At 31.7% G+C, this 27,406-nt stretch overlaps 1 protein-coding gene across 1 annotated transcript; it reads right to left on the bottom strand.

The window, feature by feature from the left end:
• Positions 1–14,378: 14,378 nt before the first annotated feature.
• Positions 14,379–16,744, bottom strand: LOC126705632 (thaumatin-like protein 1). The gene is made up of 3 exons (XM_050404735.1): positions 16,314–16,744; positions 15,514–16,183; positions 14,379–14,887 (listed from the first exon to the last, which is right to left on the bottom strand). The coding sequence occupies exons 1-3, from the start codon at positions 16,372–16,374 to the stop codon at positions 14,581–14,583; spliced, it is 1,038 nt and encodes a 345-aa protein (XP_050260692.1). The 5' UTR covers positions 16,375–16,744; the 3' UTR covers positions 14,379–14,580.
• Positions 16,745–27,406: the final 10,662 nt, after the last annotated feature.

Raw genomic sequence — 27,406 nt, 5'->3', positions numbered from 1 at the left:
ATTGAATTAATTAATTAACTTGGCTAAATGAATTGGTTAGTTTATCACAAGGGGTCAATACATTCTTGGCCTATCATAGAGCACAATTGGAGAGGACTTCCAGTGTAAAACTCGATGAGATGCTTAACTTTCAGAAAGCTGCTACTAATAAAACCAGTTTGGGATATGATTTCTCTTCTCCTAATATTGCCTCATGTAGTACAACTGTATTTGTCTCACCTGCTAATAATGTTAATTCTAAGAACAATGAAGTAAAACTAAAATAGATAGTGAGAATATAGACAAGGGAAAATCTATTCTAGGAGCACCCCCTAAGGTTGAAAAGAAAGAGACTAGAAGCCCTAGGACTAAAAAGGTTGACAACAAAAAGTCTCAACCAAAGAAGCCGCATCTATGTCATCACTATGGAGCTTTAGGGCATACTTGTCCAAATTTCTTCAAGTGGTTAGCCAGTCAACAAAGTAATAGAATGCTCTCATCCAAAAACCAGAATCAGTTTCCATCCTCTTTTACTCCTCTTGCAAATCTTCTGAAGGCCCTCGTGTTACTTTCGAACTTAAATGGTTTCAATTCTTCCCCATCACTACCAAATCAAAGGTTTACTCAAAGAAAAGGTTTTTCCAAGGTATGGAAGGAAAAAGACTCTAAGTGATTTAGTTACTTTTTCTCTCTCTCCCCTTATGGTTATGCAGTACTTGCTTGTTTTGCTTTCTTGTTTTGAGTCAGTCCAGTTTTATGTTTTGTTTTGTTTAACATGTTTTTGTTCGTTGTTTTCAGTTTTGCTTTATTTATTTTTCATAAAAATAAAAAAAAAATTTAGAAAAATACAAAAACAATATGTGTTTTGTGTACATTAGTACTTGTGTACCTTGGATGGCCATTGAAACAAAATTTTCTAAATTTTGTATCTTTTGTAACTTAGATGAGCATCTCAATGCACAACTAAGCAAGTGAGCTTTGTGGCTCGTGTTTGTGATGAGCACGATTAAGTAATCTTTTATACTTAACACTTATATCACTCTTTTTGACAAGAATGATTAAAAAATCCTAAGAAAAATGCATAAATAATCATCTCACCACTAAAACCCACCAATCTTGAATAACATCTGTATGCTTTGGCATAGCAAAATTGATGTTTAAGCTTACATAATTGGGTAATTTTTTTTTCTCTCTTATATGCCCATGCATGATATGCTCTAAAAGAAAAAGAATATGCAAAATCAAAAGCAAAAAAAATCAAAATACTTTTAAATATGGTTGCAAGCATGTTTCTAGGAGATGTGGGTGTTAAGATGTACCTCGAAGGTGATAGTCCTCATTAAGCAATTATGATTGTGTGTAAGTGTACTTGATTTTCTCATATCTCAAATTGTCATAATATGAGACGCTTATGCACTCTTGCTATGTTTTCACACACAACATGCAAAATTATTTGCTATTTTTAATACATGTGCAGGTACAATGTAATTTGGCCATCAGAAGGAATACATGTGTTTATGTATGCTCACTAAACTGTCATAACTTGTTTTTAAAATATAAAATTGGTTAGACTTGTTTAGTGTATGCGTGTGTGTTTTGGATCATGAATGCTTTGCATTTTTTTATTGAGAGATGTTTTTGAGAGCTTAATATGTTGATTGGATCTATGTTTGAGTAGCTTGCTTATTGCATTCATCTCTATGTGTTTTTCCTCTCTTTGAAAAACTCATTTTCTTCAAGCTCAACAGCTTCTAGACAAATCCTCGACAGATTCGTATCTATTAAGCCCCTCCTTCTTCTTTTCTTGATAGAAGTTAGCTCAATTTCAATCTATCTAGATTTTTGGAATTTGTCTCGATAGTTTCTCAATAGCTTCTCGATCCATCGAGGTATTTTTGCCATTGACAGATCCTCAATAGCACCTCTATAGATTTACTTCTGTCAAGATTTAGTGCTCAACAGATCTCGATAGGTCCTTAATCCATCAAGTTGTGTTTTTCTATATATAGCTGAGGTGCGATCTGTTTTCATTTTCTCACTTCTCTCTCGATAGAAAACTTTCTCTCTCGACCCAAAACTCTTTCTCACTCTTAAATCTCCTCACCCACAGCTTTTTTGGCCAAGATCAAGATCGAAACACTTGGTAAGTGTTCTAATCTTCTCCCTTTTCATGCATTCATGCATTTTAGACCTTGGTTTTGGGGTTTTTCAAAAAATTTGGGGTTTTTGAGTTTTTCTTGAAATTTTTGGTTTGGGCTTTATGCATTTGATGATATATGATCATGCATTACATTTCATTAGCATTGTAATAATGTTTCATGCATTTAGATGTGTGCTTGATTATTGTTGATGTGTGCTGGTAGGTTTGGATTGGGTTTTTACCCATGATGCTATTTCAATTTTGCACATCACATGTTCATGCATACTTCATGCATACGTATCTTTTCTTTTCTTTCTTTTTTGTTCTATTTATGATGTGTTTCCTCTCTCTCACTCACTCACTCTCTCTCTCCCTATCTCTCTCTCTCTCTCAGATAGACTGCGCATGGTACCCAAGCGCAAATCTACTTCGGCTCAAAACCCTCTTGGTTCCAAGTCTTCTTCTTCTAATAGACCCCTTCTTCACATCCAGTTCCGTGATGGGAAGGCCCAGCAGGACTTCATTGAGAACTTTCAGAGATGTGGCATTCATCCGAAGCGTCATGTCATTCTGTCAGACTTTTCCGACACTCCTCTACCCAGTGTCATTCGAACTCGGGGATGGGAATCTCTTTATGAGATACCCTTGAGGTGTCCTATCATATTTATACAAAAGTTTTACTCTAATATACACGATATTGATACCTCTATACCTCAGTTCGCCATAACATTCAAAGGTACACATATCGCAGTCACTTTGGATCTTATATCCGAAATACTACATGTCCCAAGGGTATCGCACCCTAATTACCTCGGTTGTCAGCGTCTAAGGACTGTGTCCAAAGATGAGCTTCTGTCTCATTTCTATGAGACACCTTCCATATGGGGTGAGTGTTAAAACACCCCATGGTCGGGCTTTACAAAAGGTCCAAGATTCCTTAATATGGTGATGACATTTGTTCTTACTCCACTGTCTCACTATAACTCCATCACAGAGCCTCGTGCTCGATTTTTGTTGTCCCTCTTAAAGGATCTTTCTATAAACTTCCCCACTCACTTCATCACTTCCATCATTGATTTTTATCAGGATACGCCAACCCGTGATAAGCTCATTTTTCCTTCGGCTATCATGTGGATTCTTCACCATATTTCTATCTCTATTCCTGATTCTCCCTACTTCACCGTTATGGGTGCCATCAGCGCAACTTCTATTCAGCGAAGCGAGGCCCAACTTCAACCGAAGCAGCCACGGACGAAGACGACTGATCCCGTAGCTCCTGTTATTCCTTCCACCTCCTCTCCTTCTTCCTCGAATGGTGGTGTGGCTTTTGAGGCCATCATGGTGCAGTTTCAGCGCATGGATGCTTACTTTAACACTCTCAATGATGAGTTATGTCAAATGAACACTCATGTCAATCATATTACATGATGACAGGCTCACCTCAGTGGTTTCGCCGATTCTCCCTCCCTTTCTCCGGAGGCTTCAACAGATGAGGATGACGATAATGGTGTTGATGATGATGATGAGGATGAGGATGCTAGCTCTGCCAATGATGATGAGATGACGACCTCTCAGTGACTTACCCTTGTCATTCGTGAAAAAAAAGGGGAGTAGTTTTGGGATGATGAGAGTAGTCTTGTATTTAAGGGGAGAGTTAGCATAGGATATTTTTGTTAGGAGGAGTGTAAGATTTTTTGAGGGATGTAGTGAGGATTTTACGTATTTTTATTTTCTTTCTCTTTAGTTACATTATCCTCTTATACACTAGTCTTGTGACCATTTATTTATGACATACATTGTATTTATTTTCATATATATATATGATATATGTTGTTTTTCACCTATCTCTCCATATGTTGTTTCTTTTCTCACTTTATACACATGTTTCTTTATGTATGCAATCTTTATTTCTATTTCACACTAAAATGTTTTGATAAGTTTTGTTTAAAGTGTTTTAGAAAGATAGGTTGTAAAAATCTATCATGCCATGAACTTTCTTCTTGCAAAGTTTTTCAAGAGTTTGTGTTAGGATTAGATTCTCTTATAATTCAACAAGTGATTATGAGTTTAGTGATTTAAAACTTCTCTCATGATTCATTTGTTTGTTGTGGTTTTGTCATAGATTGCCAAAGGGGGAGATTGTTAAGACATATGTGAAATTTGTTATAGACATATGTTATGTATATTGGCTAATCTTTTGACAAAACATACTTTACTTGTAATTGAGTAGATCTAGGATGAGTTTAGTACTTCATGGAATAAGAGTTCATGTTTAGTATTGAAGTCATGCAAATCTGTCCAAGAAACAAGTGAAGAAGTGTTGTTCATTAAAACTCAACAGATAGCTCAATGGAATCATATCTATCGAGGATTAATGTTGAAACTCGATAGCAGCTCGACAGAAGCTGTATCTGTCAAGAATTACGAAATTAGAATTTCAAGATCTGATTTCATGCATATCCATGTGTATTTATATAGGTTTTTTTTCTCACAACCCTAGACATATATGAGAATTATTTTAAGGGCCATCACAAGATGATGCAAGAGGATGCAACTTGATGCAAAGTGATAATACATGCATATTGTGACCGAAGACAATTGGCCCTAGTTAATCTTTCTCTCTATAGAAGCTACTGCATCTTTGCACCAAGGGTTTTGTAACTAAAGAGCTTCTTGATCTTTATTGTTGGATGAACTAAGGAACTTTGCAGCCAACATCTTCTTCAAGTCGGTGTGTTAGTCACGTACTGGATTCCATTCATCATTGGTTAGTCACATACTGGGAGTCGTGCATTGAAATGAGAGATTGCCGCTACATTACAAGTCCAATTGGGTATAAGGGTAAGGGTTCAACTGTAGGTTAGTATTAGGTACTGGGATTCCTTTTACTTGTAACCGTTTGTTTTGATAATAATGGATTCTTGAGAATGGTAACCTTAAATTCATCTAGTGAGGTTTTACCTCGGTAGTTTTCTCCATTCGTAAACAAATCACCTGTGTCAAATTTATTTTCTACTGCATTTAACTTAGTTGGTGATTTTTTTTGTACTACCACACTTATTGCATGTAATTGAATCTAATTAATTCACTTGGTTAATTAATTGATTAAGTTACCAAATGGGTCAATACATTCCTAGCCTATCATGTAACATTGCGTCAAGTATTATACAAGCCCAACAAGAGGACATGTGGAAGAAACAATTGTCAATAATAGTCAAGCCTCAAGTATATATATAGGGTTCCTTCTTAAGAAAAAGACCATGCATATCCAAAGAACTTATTTCACACTGATAAATTTGAAAGATTACTAGTGTAAATCTAGTTTCTTAGGAGATTCTCTAATAGTTCATAGGACTTTGTGAAGTTTTCATGCTTGTATATGTTACTTTGTGATCTTGTCATTTAGTTAAATGTAGTTTATTTCAATTTATATAGCTTAGTTTAATTCAGCTCGATCCAATTTGATGTTTAGTCTTTGGCTTCAATATGTTTATGCAACTTTGATTTAATTTGATGCGTAATTTGAGTACTTAGTGTCTGTTTGGCTAGCTTATTTTTTGCCAACTTATTTTACTATTCAGCTTACTTTTGCTACTATTCATGGGTCCCACTATACTATTTCAACGAACATTTACCTTTATTTACAGTACTTTCCATAAAAAGTTTTCAGTTTTAGTTTATGTTTTAAAAACCATACCAGACCGGCCAGTCTGACCGGTTCAACTAGGAACCCACCAATCCAATCCGGTTATGACTAAAAACCGAAAAACACTAAAAAATCGGAAATAATTGAGAACTAGCCAGTTCAATCGTAAAATTGGGAACTAGTATGGTTGAACCGGTTTTTTTCAATAAGTTGCATTTTTCTCCCCTTCAAATCCAGCCTAAAACCCATAAGAATGATGATCCAGAACTATGGGAAGGAAGAAAAACTCGATGAAAAGAGAGAGGTAAAGAACTAAAGATTAAAATGTGATTCTTGATTTTTTTTTTTTTAAGGTAAATATGAATTACCTTGGCAACATCAGCTTTCTAAAACTTTTTATTTTGCAGCAAAAATACTTTGAGACTGAGAGAGTGAGAGTGTGATACTATAATGTAAAAGACTTCAAAGTTAAAACAAAAGAGAATAATGGCTTTAACTTTTGGATGGGACTAATTTTGAAAAAAGAAATAGAAGTTTGAAAGAATGGGTAGATGAAGTATTAATGAAAAGAAGTGGTAGTTGAATCACTTTTATTGTTTTTGTTTTTTTCTATGTCTTATCCAACTCACACCTAAAGCCACATTACAACTTCTTAAAAGGAGTAAACTTTTACAAGACAACTCAATAAAAGTAAGGGAAGGGTAAAAATAAAAATAAAATAAAATAAAAAAGGTCATGTCATGTCCGTACTTAGTGTATATATATATATATATTATACATTGTTAATTTGGTTCTTCACAGTTATAAAATTTTATATATGGGCTATAGATTTTGTTATTTTTATTTCCTAAATTTAATACACAAAAACTAAACTCGCATTATTTTTTAAATTAAATATATATATATATATATATATTTAATTATTTATTACCTTACCAGTTCGACCATCTGTTGGACCTCGGTCCAACCAAAAAACTGGTAACCAGTCCCTTTTTCGATTATTTCACCGTACCGGTTTTTAAAACCATGGTTTCAACAAAATAAGCGGATCCTAAACAAACTCTTATGCTTCAATTGTTAGCTTTAGGGTAATCATGGATAACTTAGTTCTTGAAACTTCCTTGGCATTAGTATTGACTTAGGAAATAGCTTGATAACTTAGGATTTAATATACTTATTTTCCATATTCCATTGTTACATCATTTCCATCAAACCTAAAAAGGAGGGAAAAACAAAAGTCCTCTTAATTAAGGCAACACCGAATCACATCCCTTTAACTACAAAGTCAAATTTACTTTGAAACTTCAAAAAAACATTGAATTGCCTATAAATAAGTTGAACTGGCAAAAATTAAAATACTCTCAAACAAAACCCAATGCCTACACTAACATAGCATCACAATCGCAATTGGTTCATAAAACTTTACAATTTTTTTGAAGTCAAAAAAGTAATCAATTATTGTGTGTATATATATTAGAAATTATCTTCTGACAATTACTGTTCATCATCATTGTTCATCCCGCCACTATTCACATCTATCACTATTTATGCAGAGATTCCACCATTATGCAAACACTATTCATGTAGAGATTTTGTCAAAAAAATATGGAATTATTACTGACAGTTACTGTGCAGCAGTTTACTTTCACTGTTTATTGTATTATTACAAATGTACTATTCATCTTTTGATTTTTTTTTCACTTTTGTATGTCTACATATATGGCATTTGTATGACTCGGTAGAGGTAGGCTATAGAAGCTAAAGGCAGACCTTAAGCAGCACACAACTAACTAAATAACAGTCTTCTTTCCTCTCTTAGTCCCTTATCAATCCCCAAAAATCCCTTCTTTGTATAAGAGAATTTAAATCCTGTATCAGAAAATTACCCTTGTAATATTTTGAAGCATTTGAATGAATATTAGTGTTTGAAGTATTATTCAAGTAAGTTTTTAAATCTTTTCAAAATATCACTCACTTACAAAATATCACTCACCAAGCTCGAGTACCGTGTAACTTTTTTTTTTTTTGGGATTATCGACAAATAAACATAAACATAAAAATAAGTAGCTTTTTTACGTTTTTATTTATTTAAATAGAAGCATTGTAAAATATAGAAATTTTAATTTCAAAATAAGAATATAATTTCTACATTAAGTAAAATTGTTCACTGTTTTCTCATAAAAATTGTTCACTGTTTTCTACGTAAACTATTTCTAGCATTTTGCATAAAATTATTTTCTGTTCAGCATTATTTAAAAAATTGTTCACTCTCTTTTTTGCGTAAATTATTTTTTGTCCACTATTTAAAAAATTGTACATTGTTTTCTCATAAAACACCTAGTGAAATCGTGTTTTCTAAATCTAAACGCAAAATCTGAATGCTTTTTCATATTTGAATTTCACAATAATCGAATCTATTTTTCTGCATTGATAAAATCTGTTTCTACATTAATAAATCTTGCACTCTGCCCCATCATATTTACTATATATTCAAATTTGCTTACTGCATTCATAAAATTTGTTTTTTGCATTAAGTAAAACTGTTCACTGTTTTCTCATAAAAATTGTTCACTGTTTTCTACATAAACTATTTCTAGCATTCTGCATAAAATTATTTTCTGTTCAGCATTACTTAAAAAATTGTTCACTCTCTTTTTTGCGTAAATTATTTTCGGTTCACTATTTAAAAAACTGTTCCCTATTTTCTCATAAAACACCTAGTGAAATCGTGTTTTCTAATTTTAAAAGCCAAATTTGAATGCTTTTTCATGTTTAAATTTCACAATGAACGAATTTTTTTTCTACATTAATAAAATTTGCTCTCTACACATCATGTTTACTGTATATTCGAATCTACTTACTGCATTCATAAAATCCGTGTTTTGCATTAAGTAAAACTGTTCACTGTTTTCTCATAAAAATTGTTCACTATTTTTTCATAAAACACCTAGTGAAATCGTATTTTCTAAATCAAAACGCCAAATCTGAATGCTTTTTCAAGTTTGAATTTCACAATAATCGAATCTATTTTTCTGCATTGATAAAATCTGTTTCTACATTAATAAAATTTGCACTCTACCCATCATATTTACTGTATATTCGAATCTGCTTACTACATTCATAAAATCTATTTTTTGCATTAGGTAAAATTGTTCACTGTTTTCTCATAAAAATTGTTCATTGTTTTCTGCATAAACTATTTCTAGCATTCTGCATAAAATTATTTTTTGTTCAGCATTATTTAAAAAATTGTTCACTTTCTTTTCTGCGTAAATTATTTTCTGTTCACTATTTAAAAAAATGTTCCCTGTTTTCCCATAAAACACCTAGTGAAATCGTGTTTTCTAAATTTAAAAGCCAAATCTGAATGCTTTTTCATGTTTAAATTTCGCAATAATCAAATTTGTTTTTCTGCATTGATAAAATCTATTTCTACATTAATAAAATTTGCTCTCTGCACATCAGCATTAGGTAAAACTGTTCACTGTTTTCTCATAAAAATTGTTCATTGTTTTTTGCATAAACTATTTCTAGCATTCTGCATAAAATTATTTTTTGTTCAGCATTATTTAAAAAATTGTTCACTTTCTTTTCTGCGTAAATTATTTTCGGTTCACTATTTAAAAAAATGTTCCCTGTTTTCTCATAAAACACCTAGTGAAATCGTGTTTTCTAAATTTAAAAGCCAAATCTGAATGCTTTTTCATGTTTAAATTTCGCAATAATCAAATTTGTTTTTCTGCATTGATAAAATCTATTTCTACATTAATAAAATTTGCTCTCTGCACATCATGTTTACTGTATATTCAAATCTACTTACTGCATTCATAAAATCTGTTTTTTGCATTAAATAAAAATGTTCACTGTTTTCTCATAAAAATTGTTTACTTTTTTCTGCATAAACTATTTCTAGCATTATGCATAAAATTATTTTCTGTTCAGCATTATTTTAAAAAAAATTCACTCTCTTTTTTGCATAAATTATTTTATGTTCACTATTTAAAAAATTGTTCCCTGTTTTCTCATAAAACACCTAGTGAAATCGTGTTTTCTAATTTTAAAAGCAAAATCTAAATGCTTTTTCATGTTTAAATTTCGCAATGAACGAATTTTTTTTGCATTGAAAAAATCTATTTTTACATTAATAAAATTTTCTCTCTGCACATGATGTTTACTGTATATTCGAATCTGCTTACTGCATTCATAAAATCTGTTTTTGAATTAAGTAAAACTATTCACTATTTTCTCATAAAAATTGTTCACTGTTTTCTGCATAAACCATTTCTGGCATTCTGCATAAAATTATTTTCTGTTCAGCATTATTTAAAAAATTGTTCACTCTCTTTTCTACGTAAATTATTTTTTGTTCACTATTTAAAAAATTGTTCCCTGTTTTCTCATAAAACACTTAGTGAAATCGTGTTTTCTAATTTTAAAAAGCCAAATCTGAATGCATTTTCATGTTTAAATAGATTTTATCAATGCAGAAAAACAAATTTGATTATTGTGAAATTTAAACATGAAAAAGTATTCAAATTTGGATTTTAAATTTAGAAAACACGATTTCACTAGGTGTTTTATGAAAAAATAGGGAACAATTTTTTAAATAGTGAACAGAAAATAATTTATGCAGAAAAGAGAGTGAACAATTTTTTAAATAATGCTGAATAGAAAATAATTTTATGCAGAATGCTAGAAATAGTTTATACAGAAAACAGTGAACAATTTTTATGAGAAAACAATGAACAGTTTTACTTAATGCAAAAAATAGATTTTATTAATGCAGTAAACAAATTCAAATATACAGTAAACATGATGTGCAGAGTGCAAATTTTATTAATGTAGAAATAGATTTTATCAATGCAAAAAAGTAGATTCGATTATTGTGAAATTCAAACATGAAAAAGCATTCAGATTTGGTGTTTAGATTTAGAAAACACGATTTCACTAGGTGTTTTATGAGAAAACAGTGAAAAAAATTTTATATAGTGAACAGAAAATAATTTTATGCAGAATGCTAGAAATAGTTTATGCAGAAAACAGTGAACAAATTTTATGAGAAAACGGTGAACAGTTTTACTTAATGAAAAAAAAAATAGATTTTATGAATGCAGTAAGCAAATTCGAATATACAGTAAACATGATGTGTAGAAAGCAAATTTTATTAATGTAGAAATAGATTTTATCAATGCAGAAAAAATTCGTTCATTGTGAAATTTAAACATGAAAAAACATTCAGATTTGGCTTTTAAAATTAAAAAACACAATTTCACTAGGTGTTTTATGAGAAAGCAGGGTACAATTTTTTAAATAGTGAACAGAAAATAATTTACACAAAAAAGAGAGTGAACAATTTTTTAAATAATGCTGAACAAAAAATAATTTTATGCAGAATGCTAGAAATAGTTTATGCAAAAAACAATGAATAATTTTTATGAGAAAACAGTGAACAGTTTTACTTAATGCAAAAAACAGATTTTATGAATGCAGTAAGTAGATTCAAATATACAGTAAACATGATGTGTAGAGTGCAAATTTTATTAATGTAGAAATAGATTTTATCAATGCAAAAAAATAGATTCGATTATTGTGAAATTCAAACATGAAAAAGCATTTAGATTTAGAAAACATGATTTCACTAGGTATTTTACGAGAAAACAATGAACAATTTTTTAAATAGTGAACAAAAAATAATTTGCGCAGGAAAAAAGAGTGAACAATTTTTTAAATAATGCTGAACAAAAAATAATTTTATGCAAAATGCTAGAAATAGTTTATGCAGAAAATAGTGAACAATTTTTATGAGAAAACAATGAATAATTTTACTTAATGTAGAAATTATATTCATATTTTGAAATTAAAATCTCTATATTTTACAATACTTCTATTTAAATAAATAAAAACGTTAAAAAGCTACTTATTTTTATGTTTATGTTTATTTGTCGATAATCCCAAAAAAAAAAAAAAGTTACAAGGTACTCAAGCTTGGAGAGCTTGAGTATTGTAGAAATAAAATAAACAACATTTTATGTTTGTGTTTATTTTTTGATAATCCAAAAAAAAAAAGTTTACAAGGTACTCGAGCTTGGTGTGCTCGAGTACCATAGAAATAATAAAGTATTTTATTATAAAATGGTACTTGAGCCTAGTATACTCGAGTATTGTGTTGCATGGTACTTGAGTTTACCAAGTTCGAGTACCACATAATTTTTTTTAATTGCCCAATTTCCACCTCAGCAGTGTCACGGTGGCAAAACTTCTAGAAACTCGAGTTTTTTAAACTTGAGTGTCATAAAAAGTGGTATTTCCCTAATAAGTTTCGAAATAGTGCTTTTTTATTACAAATTTTTGAAAATTGTGGTATTTGACCATTTTCACCGTAATAATTCAATAAACAGTAAAAATAAACAGTTCTGCACAATAGTAAACAGTACCGTATAGTAATTGTCAGTAATAATTCCAAATTCTTTTGATAGAATCTCTACATGAACAATGTCCGTGCAGTGACGAAATCTCTGCACAAATAGTGATAGATGTGAATAGTGTCGAGATGAACAATGATTGTCAAAAGATAATTTCTAGTACATCCAAATACCGATACATTGAAAAGCCTTCAATGATTTTTGATGCTAGGACTATAAAAAGTAAAAAATTTCTATAACACTTCTCTCCACCAATGTTATTAAGGAGTAGGTGCCACCGTGCCAGTAGACCTAAAGGTCATTGGCTATTCCAACAATGTTGAAGGGCATGATACGCTTAATCAAGCAACTCAGTCCACGTGCGTCAATGCGAAATTCAGAATTCTAATGCCCCATTCCAATACTAATTCAGAAAAGATTCGAGGTATTCTACAATTCTAGTCTTCTATAGCTCTTTTAAAATTAAGGTTTTGTATACGAGGGTTTTTTTTTTTTTTGGGCTGGACAAGTAGAAAGGTGCCCTTTCAAGGTGTTCCAATCAACATTACACAGTAAACAGAGCATATCAGCTACTTGGCCCTTCAAGAACAAGATGCAGCTTGTATCTTACAATTTATGCCCTTAAAATTGAAGACCTTTCGAGACCGTTCACGTGTATTATACTATACATATTGCAACTGGCTCTCTCGTGAACTCCACCTTGTCCCATATGCTGTCTAGTGCACAATTATTGAGCAAACTTGCTGGGATTTTCTATTCGGCTTGATTTTAGGGTATAATCCAGATGGCTAGTGGAAAGGGCCCACAAAACAATGGGATTCTCCCAAAAATCATTTGCATCATGAAACGTATTATTCCCTGAATCAATGATTGCAATGAGTCACTGATTGTGCATCCAAAGTCTATCAATTTAATCTATGATTTATGCTAAATTTTGGATTAAAGTGGCTTATTCCTACAAACAAACTGACCAATCTATGATCTATGTCAATTAATAACTAACCTATATTTCACCATGCTTTGATTGTGGAATTAAGAAATTTTTAAAAGCTCTTCAGGAACTTTTTCTTTCTCTCTTCTTCTTCTTCTTTTCATTTCTTTTTTTTTTTCTTTTTCTTTTTCTTCTTCTTCTATAACACCCTAAAATCGAAAGGGGGAATTGTCTGCAGAACAAACATTGTGCTTGTAATTTAACCACAATTTGTCCCAAAACCCTATGGAAGTTGCTCAAGAATATCCATGTATTTTACAAATATAAAAGAAAAAGAGAAATGAAAAAAAAAAAAAAAAAAAACTTATGTCACCGAAGGAAAGGAGGAGCGTATTTGGATGAACTTCATTGTTTATTTTGCTTAAAAAAAATAAGCTGAACAAAAATAATTACAGTTAAAAGAAAGAATTTTTTAAAAAAAATTTAAATAGTTTTTTTTTTTAAGTAAGAACTTAAAAACTTGCACATAAGCCCAATAATGCACCTTGCATGAGCTAAAAATCATACCCAATTTGATGTATCTTGTCTTACATCGTCATTACCTCATCATATCATCGAGAGGGTGTTCTAATAATTGTTTTATAATGTTGATTTGAGTTAGGCCCTCCATGTTTCACATCAGTTTGTTGGCTTAAAATTTTTGCCTGCCAAAAAATCCACAATTCTTTAATTGTGAATCATCGATTAGAAGCCAACTAGTTACGACAAAGTCAACAAACAAATGATCCCACTTGACTTTATTCTGTGTCCATAGCTCCCAAACTCCAACAAATTATTAAAGTCATCACCTTTAATACTCAACCTATAGCTACAACATCATTGCTCATCCCACTAATTAAGATGATAATTGATAACCCATTTAGTCCTAAAGAAATTCATTCTTCAATGGACAAAAGAGCAAAGCAAAGACTTGCAAAACCCGCAAAGGAATCCTTGACCATGAGACACAAGCCAACCATGTTGCACACATATTCACATTATACACACTCTTTTCAAAGACAAGCTTTCCTTTCTCTCTCTCTTTACAACAAAATCCAAAACCATAACACAAAAATCAGATCCAAAAATGCCAGCCCAAATCATAAACTTGTTCCTAGTTTTGATTTGTTGCGTTTTTTACTCCACAAACGGCAGAACCTTAAAAAAAGTACCCAAAAAAAAAAAAAAAAAAAAAAAAGAGGCACCTAAAATATTCCATAATTAAATAGTGAAACACTTTTTTAGTGCATATAGACATTGAATATTTTAGGGAACCTTGACATGGTGGATGGTTTACAATCTTGAGGAATCTGTCAGCTTTTCTAGCAAAAGGCAAAAAAAATCACCACTCAAGGCGCTGCAATTCTGACAAGCATTCACACTATCAAAAGCCATGGCTAGAGGTTAAAGTGATGGGCTACGATTAATAAAGAACTGAGAGAGTAATAGACAAAGTAGCCAAGGCTAATAGTAAAGTGTTGGGAGAGACTGTTCTTGGTGAATCTCCCATAGCTAAACCAGCTAACCATGACCCATCTGCTAACTCTGCTTCTCCAGATCCTGACCCGGATCCTGATCCAGACCCAGACCCAGTAACCGAATAACCTACCCCGGATTCTGACCCTGTCCCGGATCCTGAACCGGCAACCGAATACCCTGACCCGGATTGTGTCCCGGACCCTTGTGATGCTGTTGATGTCATTGGTGGTGAATAACTTGAAGATTTCTGACTGCACAACAGAAATTAGTAGAAACAATAAATACTCACATTGACTGAAACTGTGAGCAACCATACCGATTTATAATTTTATAAATGCTCCAACAACCTCAATAAAAGCCCATGTTAACTATACATATAAAAAAAAAAAACCCCAGAAGATCTGAACACACGATAAAGAACAAAATAGAATAAAATCAAAGCATTAAAAGGGTCATCTTTGGCATTATGGCATTGCCACTATCCACCCACCAACACACTCAACTTTTTTTTTTTTTTTTTTTTTTTTTGAGAAAGAACACACTCAACTAACCCATCATATCAATTCTTTTTTAATAGATATGATAGAATTTTACGTCATTAGCCCGTCATGTGACAATAATTGGTTTTTAACATAGGTTCGAGAAGTGATCTCTTTTTCAACAGCTAAAATTTTACTAATTAAATTAAGTTATTGGATAACGAGAAATTTACTAGTTTAATAGATAATATAGAATTTTATGACATCAGCCCCTACAATTGGTTTTTATAGGTTTGGACCGTGGTTTCTTATTCGACAACTATAAATTTTCGAGTTGAATCAACTAGAATCATAACATAACTGAAAATAAAAGTAAACTTAAAATTGATTTTCAGTACCTTGGAGAGGAAGGGCAAAACGTCACCGTATAATCAGCACCAGTACAAGTGAAGGTACTCGTGGCATCATCGTACGCATAGCTATAGGATTTAGGACAAGCAGCCTTAAACATCTCCGAATACACGGACGGTTTACAGGTGGCGGGTGAGGCGTACGCGCCGCTGCAACAATACTCCGGTGTCCCAAACGCTTCACACGCGCTCTTACACGCGTCACCTTTGCCGACCCTCAACTCGGGTGGGCACTGTTGGTTCAGATCCGAAACGCAACCCGTCGGAGTGCACAGACCCGACCCGCCACTCCCTTCAACAATCATTGGAAGATTGTACCCATCAACTAAACTAACATCGTAAAAGTCTTGCCCGCCCGACCCGAGTGTAAACTCGGCTAGAGTAGCGGGTGGGGCAGCTCCGAACCCGTTGCATTCTACTTGGCCGGAGCCACAGTCGCCTGTGAGACACGACCCGGATCCGGATCCGTCGAAGCTACACCCGGTTCGGGCCCAGAAACGTCCGGACCACCCAGTTGGAGCTTGGAATGAACGTGAAGTGTCTTTTGGGAGCTCGAATCCTGTGCTGTCGAGTCTAGGACTGCCTGCATTTGCAAGAATACCTGGCCATACAGTGTTCTCACACCTGTTTACAAATGTGAATGTAGCACCTGAAACACCTGGTACATGAAAACACATGGTCACAACTTTGTCAGTGTAAGAAAATGAAAATGTGAGATAGACCCAGATGAGAAAATGGAAAACCCGTCAAGAAAAACCTTTTTTTTTTCTTTTTCTTTTTTTGGTTACCTCTAGTAGTGAGAAGTAGAAGAAGAGTGAAGCTGAAGGAGAAGAAAGATAAAGTAGCCATGTGTGATTGTGTTAATCTTTTTTCCCCTAGAGACTACAAAATGAGGTATGGTGTGGTTTAGGAGGTTGATAGTGCAGAGAGAGAGAGGAGCAAGGAGAGAACAATGCCAGGGTTCTACGGCTTGGTTAGGAGTGAATGAGTGAGTACTGGGTACTGACAAATGACAGCAATAGTTTCTGGGGTTCAAATGAATGAGCAAAAAACGACAGTAACTTCCTGGGGAGTGGGGAGCAGCCAAGCAGAGAGACGACAGTGTAGTCACTCACTTGGTCAGTGAAGCAAGCTGGAGAGAAGTCTGATATAAATCAAACCAAATAATATAATTGAATCTCTCTCTTGCTCACTCTGTGTGTGTAATGTAATTCCATCAGTTATATAGTCAGAGTTTTAATTATGGCCATTACACTCTTATTCTTTGTATTTTTTATGAATTGTTTGGCACCGTTGTACTCCTCAAAGTTCTCTCTGTTTGTTTCACGGCGTGAAGGTTTTTTTTTTTTTTTTTTTTTTCAAGGGTAATAAATTGCAATTACCACTCCAGTCCAACTCCTTTGCATCAGTTTTCACTTTATTTTACTTTTTATGTATTTTTTGAGACAACACTTTGTTATAGATAATGCTAGGACCACATAATTTCGGGTTGTAAGGGTGTGTTTGGATAGAACTTATTTTGCTGAAACTGAAAACTGAAAACTGAAAACACTGTAGCAAAATAATTTTTAAATGTGTGAATAGTGCTGTGGGACCCATTTTTAATGAAAAAATTGATAAAAAATGAAATTTGTGGGTCCATGAACAGTGCATCCGTACACTGTTCATAGCTGACCAGTCAAAAGTTGCGGCTACTGTTGCATGAACAGTAGCCGCTTGTGGGAAAAACGCGTGAAAAAAAAAAAAAAAAAAAAAAAAAAAAAGGAAAACGCAAAAACGCAACGCTATCCAAACCCAGCCTAAGAGTGGTAAAGTTGTGATGGTAGATCTATATGGGAACATACCTTTACAACTTATACGGTGAATTGTGGCAACAATTGTGTCATTTTATATAATCTTAGCATTGCTCCATTATTATATTTAACATGTGTTTCATTCTATGATATTTATTTATAGTGCAATTAGTATTGTGATAAATGTTTCCTAATTTTAAAAGAATTGAACTATTTAACAAGTATCAATATCTTCTAATAAAATTGAAGAAAATAATCGTTCAAACCCTAAATATTAAGAATGAAAATCAGTGGTGAAATTATACTAATGGCATGTACATAATAAGTTTTAGGATAGTTTAATATTTAAAAAGTATACCATCTAAATGGTATAAAAATTTTGCATTTTTATGATGATGGAAAAGGGTAAAAATGGGCCAATAAATAGTGGCTAACTAAGGGGGAGGAATTGGAAGGGTTCGAACCCTAGTGCCCAAATATGATTAGAGATATTAAAATAACTAGAGTGTTTTTAAGGATTCTTTTAGTTGGAGTGATGGAAAAGTGAGAGATAGAAAAGTAAGAAGATAAAAAATATTTTAGTTTTCTCTAATTATGTTTGTTTGGAATAATGGAAAAGTGAGTAGATGGAATATATAGTTTGTATAAATTTACTCTTATATCCCGATTATATAATATAAGAAATAATATTTTTTAATCATTAAATAATAATAATAATTTACTTTTCTATTATATTACATATATATTTTTTGAATTAAAAGTGAAAGCTATTAATTAATTTTTTTTAAAAACCGTTAATTAAGAAAAAAAACCACAGTTGATTTTTAAATTTTTTTTTTTTTTTTTTTTAAAGCCAAAAAAATGTTGACGGGAAAAAACAAAAAAGCACGTTGGAGAGAGAATCAAAAAAGCAAAAACACATTACATGAAAAGGAAAAGAACAAACAAAAAAAGGGTGAAAACGTGAGAGACATACCTATTAATGGGGGTAATTTGGTAATACCAACTATAACAAGCTTTTACGCTTGTTTTCTCTCCAAAATGAAAAAATCAATTTTTGGCAGGTCAGGAGAGAAAATGTCTAAGCCCCAACAAAAATCTTTCTACTTTTCTCTCCTTACCAAATAACCTAAAAATCCTTCTTCTTTTTTTATTTCTTTTCTATCCTTCCTATTTCACCTCCAACCAAATGTAGCCTTAGAAACCACGATTACTTAGAAGTGATTATAGTAGTTCTTTACATGTCGAAACACCAATATTTGAAGATCTAAATAGTAAAAAGAGGGTCATATGTGTTTCTTCATCTAAGTTGAAGATCCAAAACACTTTTATTGTCTAACATGGACCTCATTAGAGGGGAACAATAATATTTTATTAGACAAAGTTTACCTATGACCAATTTGGATGAATTGCTCCAAACTAGGTTAGGTGGCACAATATTAATTTGACATGTGTCCTAGGTTAGCCTAACTCACTTAACCATAATTAGCACATTTAAACCGAACAAAACAAAACCTCAACCCCCCCCCCCTTTTTTCTCTCTCTATCAGCCCTCTCTCTCGCTCCACTAACCCTACCTCCTCTTCCACCATCGCCACATCAAACATCATCATATAACTCAACAAACCGAACCACCATCACAAACACTAACAAAACCAACACCACTCAACCCTTCCTTCCTCTGCTTGCTTCATCGATGTTGTACTTTATACCATTGAAGATAATGGAACCAAGGCCAGAGAGAGAGAGAGAGAGAGAGAGAGAGAGAGAGAGAGAGAGAGAGAGAGAGAGAGAGAGAGAGAGAGAGAGAGAGAGAGAGAGAGAGAGAGAGAGAAAGATGGGTCAGATTATGAAGAGGAAGAAGAAAGGAAGGTCATCAAAGGCAAATCTAGTATGCCGAGTAATGGAGTTAATGGCAACAGCCTAGCATGAAACTTGATAGAGTCTCCGATTCCAGAATTTTAAGCAAGGTTAGGATGAACTAATGGTGTGAAGGAGAGAGGAATCGATGAAGAGAGAGTGGTTAAGGTTTTGTTTTACTCGAGTTAAGTGTCCAGAGTTTGGTTAGTTTAGCTAATCCTAGATACATGTCAGCTTAATAATGTGTCACGTAATCTAAATTGGAGGAATTCTTCCAAACTAGATTGTAGGTAAACTTTGTTCTATGCTATTACTCTACTTAGCCCTTGATATTGGTTGATAATTTTTAAAGCATCCCCTGGACTTTTTAGAAATTTGTTTTTTTTTTTTAATTAATTTATTTTTTTTTTTTACTAATCAGCTTGCACAATTGTCCCACACTCCACTATCCTTTGACCTTTTGCCTACTTTCAACCATTGAACACCTAAAAGGTTGTTTTAGTATAGATCTTTTCACTAATTAATTTTCGAAGAATTTTTTTCCCTATTTTTAATACGACTATTTGATCAAAGTAAACAGCAGTACTGTTTTTGTCATCTAATTTTAAAGAACAATATATATATAATGGTTTTTTTTTTTTTTGGTAGAATTTATATATAATGGTTGTTTCTCCCCATGTGCAACATATAGTCTGTGTTGTAACTTTGTTTTTTCTTTGAAAAGAAGTGTTGTAACTTCGTACTGTGTAATTTAAATGTGTATCATATGTTAGGCACCATGATGTAAAATTTTGAATAACACCTTTCACTTTTGGTGCCCATAAAGTAAATTGATCTGGTAGACATCCACCTATAACTCCAAGCATATATAAGCAAAAAGGAGAAAATTTTAAAAAAAGAAAGGAAAAAAAAAAAAAATATATATATATATATATATATACATACATACATACATATATATATATATAATACTACCATGTAGTATTTATTTTGTCACATTTCATAACATATGCTTATATTATATGCTTTGATAAATTAAATTATCTTTCACAAATTAGTTAGTGAGTGAGTGAGTCTCACTAGTATTTATAAGGTTAGATCATTTTGTAAGTATTAGTGTTGTAAGTCTGGTCTTTTCACTCACTTTTTTCCTATCCCTAGTGTCTTTTGTCTATATTATCTCAAAAAAAAAAAAAAAAAAAAAAAAAAAAAAAAAAAAAAAAGATGGTGGCTTTATACGTCTAGGCTAACCATGAGATAACAGTAGTCCCTTTTGAATATACATCATTGTAAGGTTCTTTAAAACCTTCTCACCTCTTCCCGTATATGTGTGTTAAAAATATTTAGTATTCTCAAAAGAAAAAACAGTGGGTTAATCCCACATTGGAAAATGAGTGTGATTTTAAAAGGTTTAAAGCCTATGTTTTATATTTAAGAGTTAGACCCTTTTAAATATACACCACTGTAAGTTTTTTTAAAATCTTATTCCCTCTCTCTGTGTATGTGTGTTAAAAATATTTAGTATTCTCTTAAAAAAAAATGAGATAACAGTGGTACACTAAAAAATAAATTAACATGGGTTCCAGTTAGCTCAACTGGTAAAGTCTTTGATGGTTGTATAAGAGATTTGGGGTTCAATCCCCATCTACACCAATACTAATTGGTGTCTTGGTCTGACTATTATCAAGAGCGGACGCCATAGGTTAAAACTCTCTCTCTCTCTCTCAAAAAAATAAATTAACTATTCATTATTTCTAAAATTTATATAGTGAAACTTACAAGTTACAACTATCTTCTCATTACTTTAAATAAAAATGGAAATAAATTCATTACACACTCACTATTCACTATTGTCTACTTTGCACCCACTTTCTTTTGAAACTGTAATTTTAAAACTTGATTTCAATTAAAATTAAAATTGTAATGAGTACACATGTTTAATTGAAATTGAATTTTTAAGACTCAATTTTAATTTATGTGTTAGTGTTTATACGCTGAGTTTGTAATAAAACAATAAACATACATGTGATTATAAAATTATTTAAATATTATAAGTAAAAATTATCATTTATACTATATATAAGAGGATTCACCTCTTTGAATTAGACTTTTATATGATTCAAAAATTCCCACCCTACGCTTAATAAGGAAAAAACTTGGAGACAACTAGATAAAAATATATTTCCAGTTTCACTTAAAATACTTACAAAATAGGATATTTTCTTACTAATCCATGTCTTTAAAAGAAAAAAAAAAAATCCAAAACTATACTATCTATAAGAAGATTTCCCTATTTGGACTGGACTTTTATGTGGTTCAAAAATACCCAAACCTTACATTTAATAAAGAAAAAACTTTGGAACAACCAGGTAAAAATATATCTCCAACTCTACTTAATATGCTTACAAAATAGGACACTCTCTTGCTAATCTATGTTTTTTTTTTTAAAAGCTTATCCAAAATTTAAATTTAAAAATTAAAAAAAAAATTCTAAAAATTGGGATGAATGAAAAATTATGACACTAGACAAAAAAGAAAAGAAAAGAAAAAAGACACTAGACCTATATCTTCAAAACAAATTCAAAATTGAAAGAAAAGAAAAATATGATACTAGACAAAAAAAAAAAAAAAAAACATTCACAACATGCAAAACACATGTTATGAGGCTAGTTAGTTATTTGGCTATGTTTGGTAAAGTAGTTTAAGAATATGTTTTAAATTTTCAAACAACATTACACGTATTTTTACATACTTTTTCATCTATACGCAGGGGCGGAGTCAGGGGGGGTCGAGAGAGGGCACTTGCCCCCCCTGACCCTGCCCAAAATTTTCCTTTTTCATGTATCAAAATTTTATATTCATATTTTTTTTTACTTTATTAATATTTTTTAAAGTTCAAAATTTATAAAAAAATGATAAAAAATAAACTTAAATAAAGAAGAAAAAGTCTTAATCGAAGAGATGAAAATACCATCCCAAAAAAAAAAAAAGTTTCTTTTCAAAAGTATTAAGCAATAAAATTTGGAAACAATTACAGGAAAAAATCCATAAAATATATAAGGGGATTATTTTATTGGCTATATATTAAAAAAAAAAAACTAATAAAATATACAAAATATAATGATATGCAATGATTTTAGGGGATCTTTCAATATTGAATGATCACTTACTATTCATATTACTAGCATTTAATTGTCAAGTTTGGTTAATATTTTGTCTATATGATGCATATGTTGTATGCTACATACACAAAATGTATTTGTTTATGGAAACACATGTATATTAGTTATAAATTTTGCCCCCCTAAGGTCAAATCCTGACTCCGCCATTGTCTATATGTATTTAAAAAAAATACAAACAATATTATCAAATGGTCTCAAAATATTTAAAAAATTATACACTCTAAAATAAGTAAATAAATGCCCGTTTGATATATGTATTTAAACACTTATTTTCAATTCTTAAACAATATTATATATATTTCTACACACTTTTTATTTATATTTATTTCAAGAAAATATAAACAAATTTATTAGAATAATGGCAAAAGTATTTGCTATATGTAGATTGTACGAGACAACTCTTTCACCCAAAAAACGAAAAAAGAAAAAAGTACTAGTATTTGACAACTTGTATTTGCTAGTAGTAAATTGTGCAAGACAGCGTGATTTATTCACACACATTAATGCAAGTCAAAAAAGAAACAAAGCTTTGGCAAGTACTAGGACCCACCAATGGGCCTTTTTTACAACTTTATGTCACAATCACCATATCGACAAAGATGCACATTCTGGATCCACGTCACTAGTTGAGAGGTGGGTTTCACTCTACTATTATTGGCTGTCTATGCCATATCATAATATTGTGACCGTTGTTTACTTGCCACGTAGGATGGGGTAGGAAGTTTACAATCATGGCAAAAGCATAGGATTCCCTACGTCTCTCTTCTTTTCATGAACCTATATTGGAAGCATAGTATTTTTGACTTTATAAATTATTGTGTTGGAAATTTGTGTGCAAAAAAAATTATAGAACATTGAGTACTCTGACACTCTGTCTTTTTGCCTAGGGAGAAGCAAGATAATTGACAATTTCCTATTTTTCATTAATGCCCCCATGGCCCATCTTTTTTTTTTTTTCCTCCTTGGGCAAAAATAAAAATACAAAAATTGGTGAATTACATTAAAAAATATAAAACTTAGGTATAGTATACTAAGGACCACGTGACTTTGTTGAATTTTGAGACATAAACAAAAATTACAATAACCTAGTTCTTAATTTCGTACATTTATAATTTTTTAAGAATTAAAAGAAAAAATTTTAAATTTCAAAGACTAAAATCAAATCTGACTTAAATTTTAACTATCAAATATATGTTTTTAACAAATAAAATAAATGATGAGATTTCAAAGATATATTTTATATGGGTTTTGCCTATTTTAGTAAATTAATTTTGGAAAATTTTATGAGGGAATTAATTAATTTTCTTTTTTTACAATTTTTTCAATTTCGAACCAAACCCTTTTTATATAAATTAAACAAAATAATATTAACAATTAAACACAAGCCAAATAAAGATAGATTTATGTACTGATATACTAGCTAAATTTGGAGCTACCTAATCTTTTGACTATGTTAATTTAAATAACCTATTGACTGTGGTGGAAGACTTGCTAACTTTTGATAAAGCTAAACTTTATTGTAACTTATTCTTATCTAATATAATTTCAGTGTATTACCAAAAAAAGAAAAAAAAAGAAAAGAAAAGAAAAGAAAAGAAGAAGCAGAAGAAGATAGATATGTATTTGAATATTAGAGGTGGGAAACAACAGTAGCCACATATATGTTTTGGGTACCTCGACTAGTAAAAATGATACATTCGATGGTAATTTTGTCAAGTTTAAATGATAATTCACATGATGGCTCTTTGAAAAAAAAAAAAAAAAAAACCTCTAACTCAACCTTGATTCATGACCACACTAGAGGCATGATAAGGGCAATAAAACATGGTTGTCACAAACTAAGGTCCCATTTGGTATAGTAATTTAGCAATATTTTTTCAGTTTTTAAACAACATTACATGTATTTTCACATATTGTTTCATTCACATGTATTTCAAAAAAATACAAACAAAGTTATCAGACCCCCCAACTTTTTTAAAATATAAATAAATTATTTACTATTTTATTGACTAAGCACAATCAAGTAAATATGAAATTACATTATTTTTAATGGATAAATCTGTAGTTATTTTTGCATGCTCTTTGGTTGCTATTTTGGGAAGAGCGGAGGTAGGCGGGTCAAACTCTCGTCATTAAAACTAGGGACAAGGGTAAGTTTCAATCGATCTATAAGGCCATTATCACTATCTCAATGGACCCAAGAATATTTTACAGTCAAATATCGATTCAGTGCATGTTCTAATAAAAAGTTTTTATTCTCTCTTAACTATGAAAATGCAAGTAACCCTTACGCTAATTCACTTCACGGCTCTCTAATCACTAGATAAATAGTGCCCTATTTTGATATAGTATATATATATATATATATATATATATATAAAATAATGGGTAGATGTAAGAAGTGCAAATAAATATTATAATTTTATTTTATTTAAATTGTTGAACTCAATTGTATCTTTATTGGTCAATTATATTTTATTTTAGATATTAGTAATTAATTACATTTTTATTTAATTTCTTAAAGTTAAGGATATTTTTTTGTGCAATTATTGAGATTTTTCAAGTTAATTGAAATTAGGATTTCTTAAGTCAATTAGAATCAAGGTTTAGTCTATACATGCACAGTATCATCTCTTATAGAGACAATTTACAATTTGATTAATTAATAAAATTTCTCTTGCAATTTTTCAAAGGATAAAATTTGGCTACAAACTTGGTTAATGTAGCCTAAGGCTATAGCTACACTCAATATATTTTTATTGGATGTGAATTTTGACAAATCCATCATTGAATTACATTTTCTTTTTATATCCCAGTCCTTCCAAATTTTCTAGAATAACAAAAATTAATAGTTATGTCATCAATTAATTGTTTAAGTTGTAAGTTTTTGTAGTCTAAAATTATTCATAAAAAATAAGTTTATAGATTATAGAGTAAATAAAATCTGATTGGAACAAAATCTAATATGTGTGATAAGAGTATAAAAGACATGCACTCCAACGGTTTAATTTTCAAAATATGTAATTATTTTAATTTTTTTTAAAGGAAATTGTAACCTTAAAATACAATCAAGTTTGTAATTAAACTTTGTCTTTTTTCAAAAGTCTAGTACCTGTACTGACTCCAGCCAACCCTAAATACTGCATCCTTAATGTTTTCTTCTCTATTGCTTGGTGGGATGGCACCTTCAATTGACGAACACCATTCACCATGCCTTTTGTTTTTGTTTTTTTTTTTTTTTTTTTTGGTGATACTTGAATATTATATTTGTAAATTTTTATTTGACTTTCTCCATAAAAAAGATTTATTCTAATACTATACTAAATTAAACGTTAAAATTTCATACTTCTCTTCTTTTAATTAGTTACTTATTTTAGATTTCTATTAATTTTGTTCATACTTTTCGTGTTAACTGTTAAGGTGAGAATATTAACAAAACCATTTCCATGACAGGATTTTCTCTGGTTTTGAGGCTCTCTATGATTTGGTTAGAATGGGGAAATTTGCTAAAAAAATAGGGTATTTTTGCTTGATGGTGTTGTGTGTTATTCGTTTTATTAGACATTTGCAAACAATAAAGGAACATCTATGCATCTGTACATCAACGTATATAATTTTACTACATGAGGAAGTTGTATATATCCATACACTTAGTCATACATTCTATAGTTAAATTGAACATAAAATTTCTTCTTGGATTAATCATGTAAAAAAAAACTTCTTGGATTATAAATACCCACTGTGGGTACACGAAGTAGCCTCACACCGCAAGAGATTTGTCCGCTTTGGGGAGCCAGTCCCTCACGGTTTTGTCCTCGTCCCCGAGTGTGGTTGGGGGATTTTTGCCATGAAGTGATTGACACCTAGGCTCACCTTTGTCCCACATCGGTTAGAGAACCCTCCCACTCAAGGTTTATAAGCTTCTGGAGCAACCAAGAGTGTACCACTACTACACATGTGTAGTAGTGGTACACTCTTGGTTGCTCCAGAAGCTTATAAACCTTGAGTGGGAGGGTTCTCTAACCGATGTGGGACAAAGGTGAGCCTAGGTGTCAATCACTTCATGGCAAAAATCCCCCAACCACACTCGGGGACGAGGACAAAACCGTGAGGGACTGGCTCCCCAAAGCGGACAAATCTCTTGCGGTGTGAGGCTACTTCGTGTACCCACACCCACTTTTTTTTTATTTTTTTTAATGAGATTGTAATACCCACTTGCTTGTTAATTTTGCTGTCAAATTTTAAATTTTCTTTAAGTTAAAACATTTTATCAGAAAAACCCTATAGTTATTCTTCTTCCTACAACAATGCTATAAAATCCTACTAAGGTATCCAACGTCAAGTAGGTCACCCCCATCTCTTCAGGGAGATTTGAAACACAGATGGAAGCATGATTTCCATTGCTTTTCACCGTTTTAAGCCTAGTGATATATGATTGATATTTGATGCTATTCTCTCAAGTAGGATAATCTTTTACGATTCACATTATTAGAAGGTCCACACCACACGATTGCAAAGACAATTCAAAGTTGCAAACCACTTTCATTGAGAAAGTGAACGATCGATCTTGCTTGCCTAATAGAGAAATAAAAGGAAAAATTTTAAATTTGAAAAGTAAAGCGTTTTGCTTTTGTTTTCTACCCTCATGTAAAAGTGAATTTTCTTGCTTTTGTTTAAGAATAAAGTTAGCTTTTCAAAGAATATTAATGTGAAGAATAATTGTAGACAATTTGTTTTGGATGAACAATGGAAAGCATTGAAATGAGTGAGATGGTGGGGTAAAAATCGTTGAAATGATTCAGCTAGTAGACAAACGTGACCGGTCGGCTTTTGGAATTTATGCTGCCGTTAATGTGATTGTAGGGATGGCAATGCAGGGCGAATAATGTTCATGGGATCCCATCCTTGTCCCGTCTCCACTTTAGGGCGGGAAAAACTTGTATGGGACGGGTTTGAGGCACTGGCGGCTCTATATAGAGTCCAGGGTGGTCTTGCGAATAATGTTCATGGGATCCCATCCTTGTCCCGTCTTCTCTTTAAGGCAGG

Source organism: Quercus robur, chromosome 11 (assembly GCF_932294415.1).
Source record: "Quercus robur chromosome 11, dhQueRobu3.1, whole genome shotgun sequence".
Lineage (NCBI taxonomy): Eukaryota > Viridiplantae > Streptophyta > Magnoliopsida > Fagales > Fagaceae > Quercus > Quercus robur.
This window is presented reverse-complemented; position numbering and strand designations above follow the sequence as displayed.

Coding starts and splice junctions, on each gene's coding strand:
- LOC126705632 (XM_050404735.1), bottom strand. CDS start 16,374: ATGGCTACTTTATCTTTCTTCTCCTTCAGCTTCACTCTTCTTCTACTT. Junction 16,184..16,313: donor TCTACTTCTCACTACTAGAG/GTAACCAAAAAA, acceptor TTCATGTACCAG/GTGTTTCAGGTGCTACATTC. Junction 14,888..15,513: donor TTTTGCCCTTCCTCTCCAAG/GTACTGAAAATC, acceptor TCTGTTGTGCAG/TCAGAAATCTTCAAGTTATT.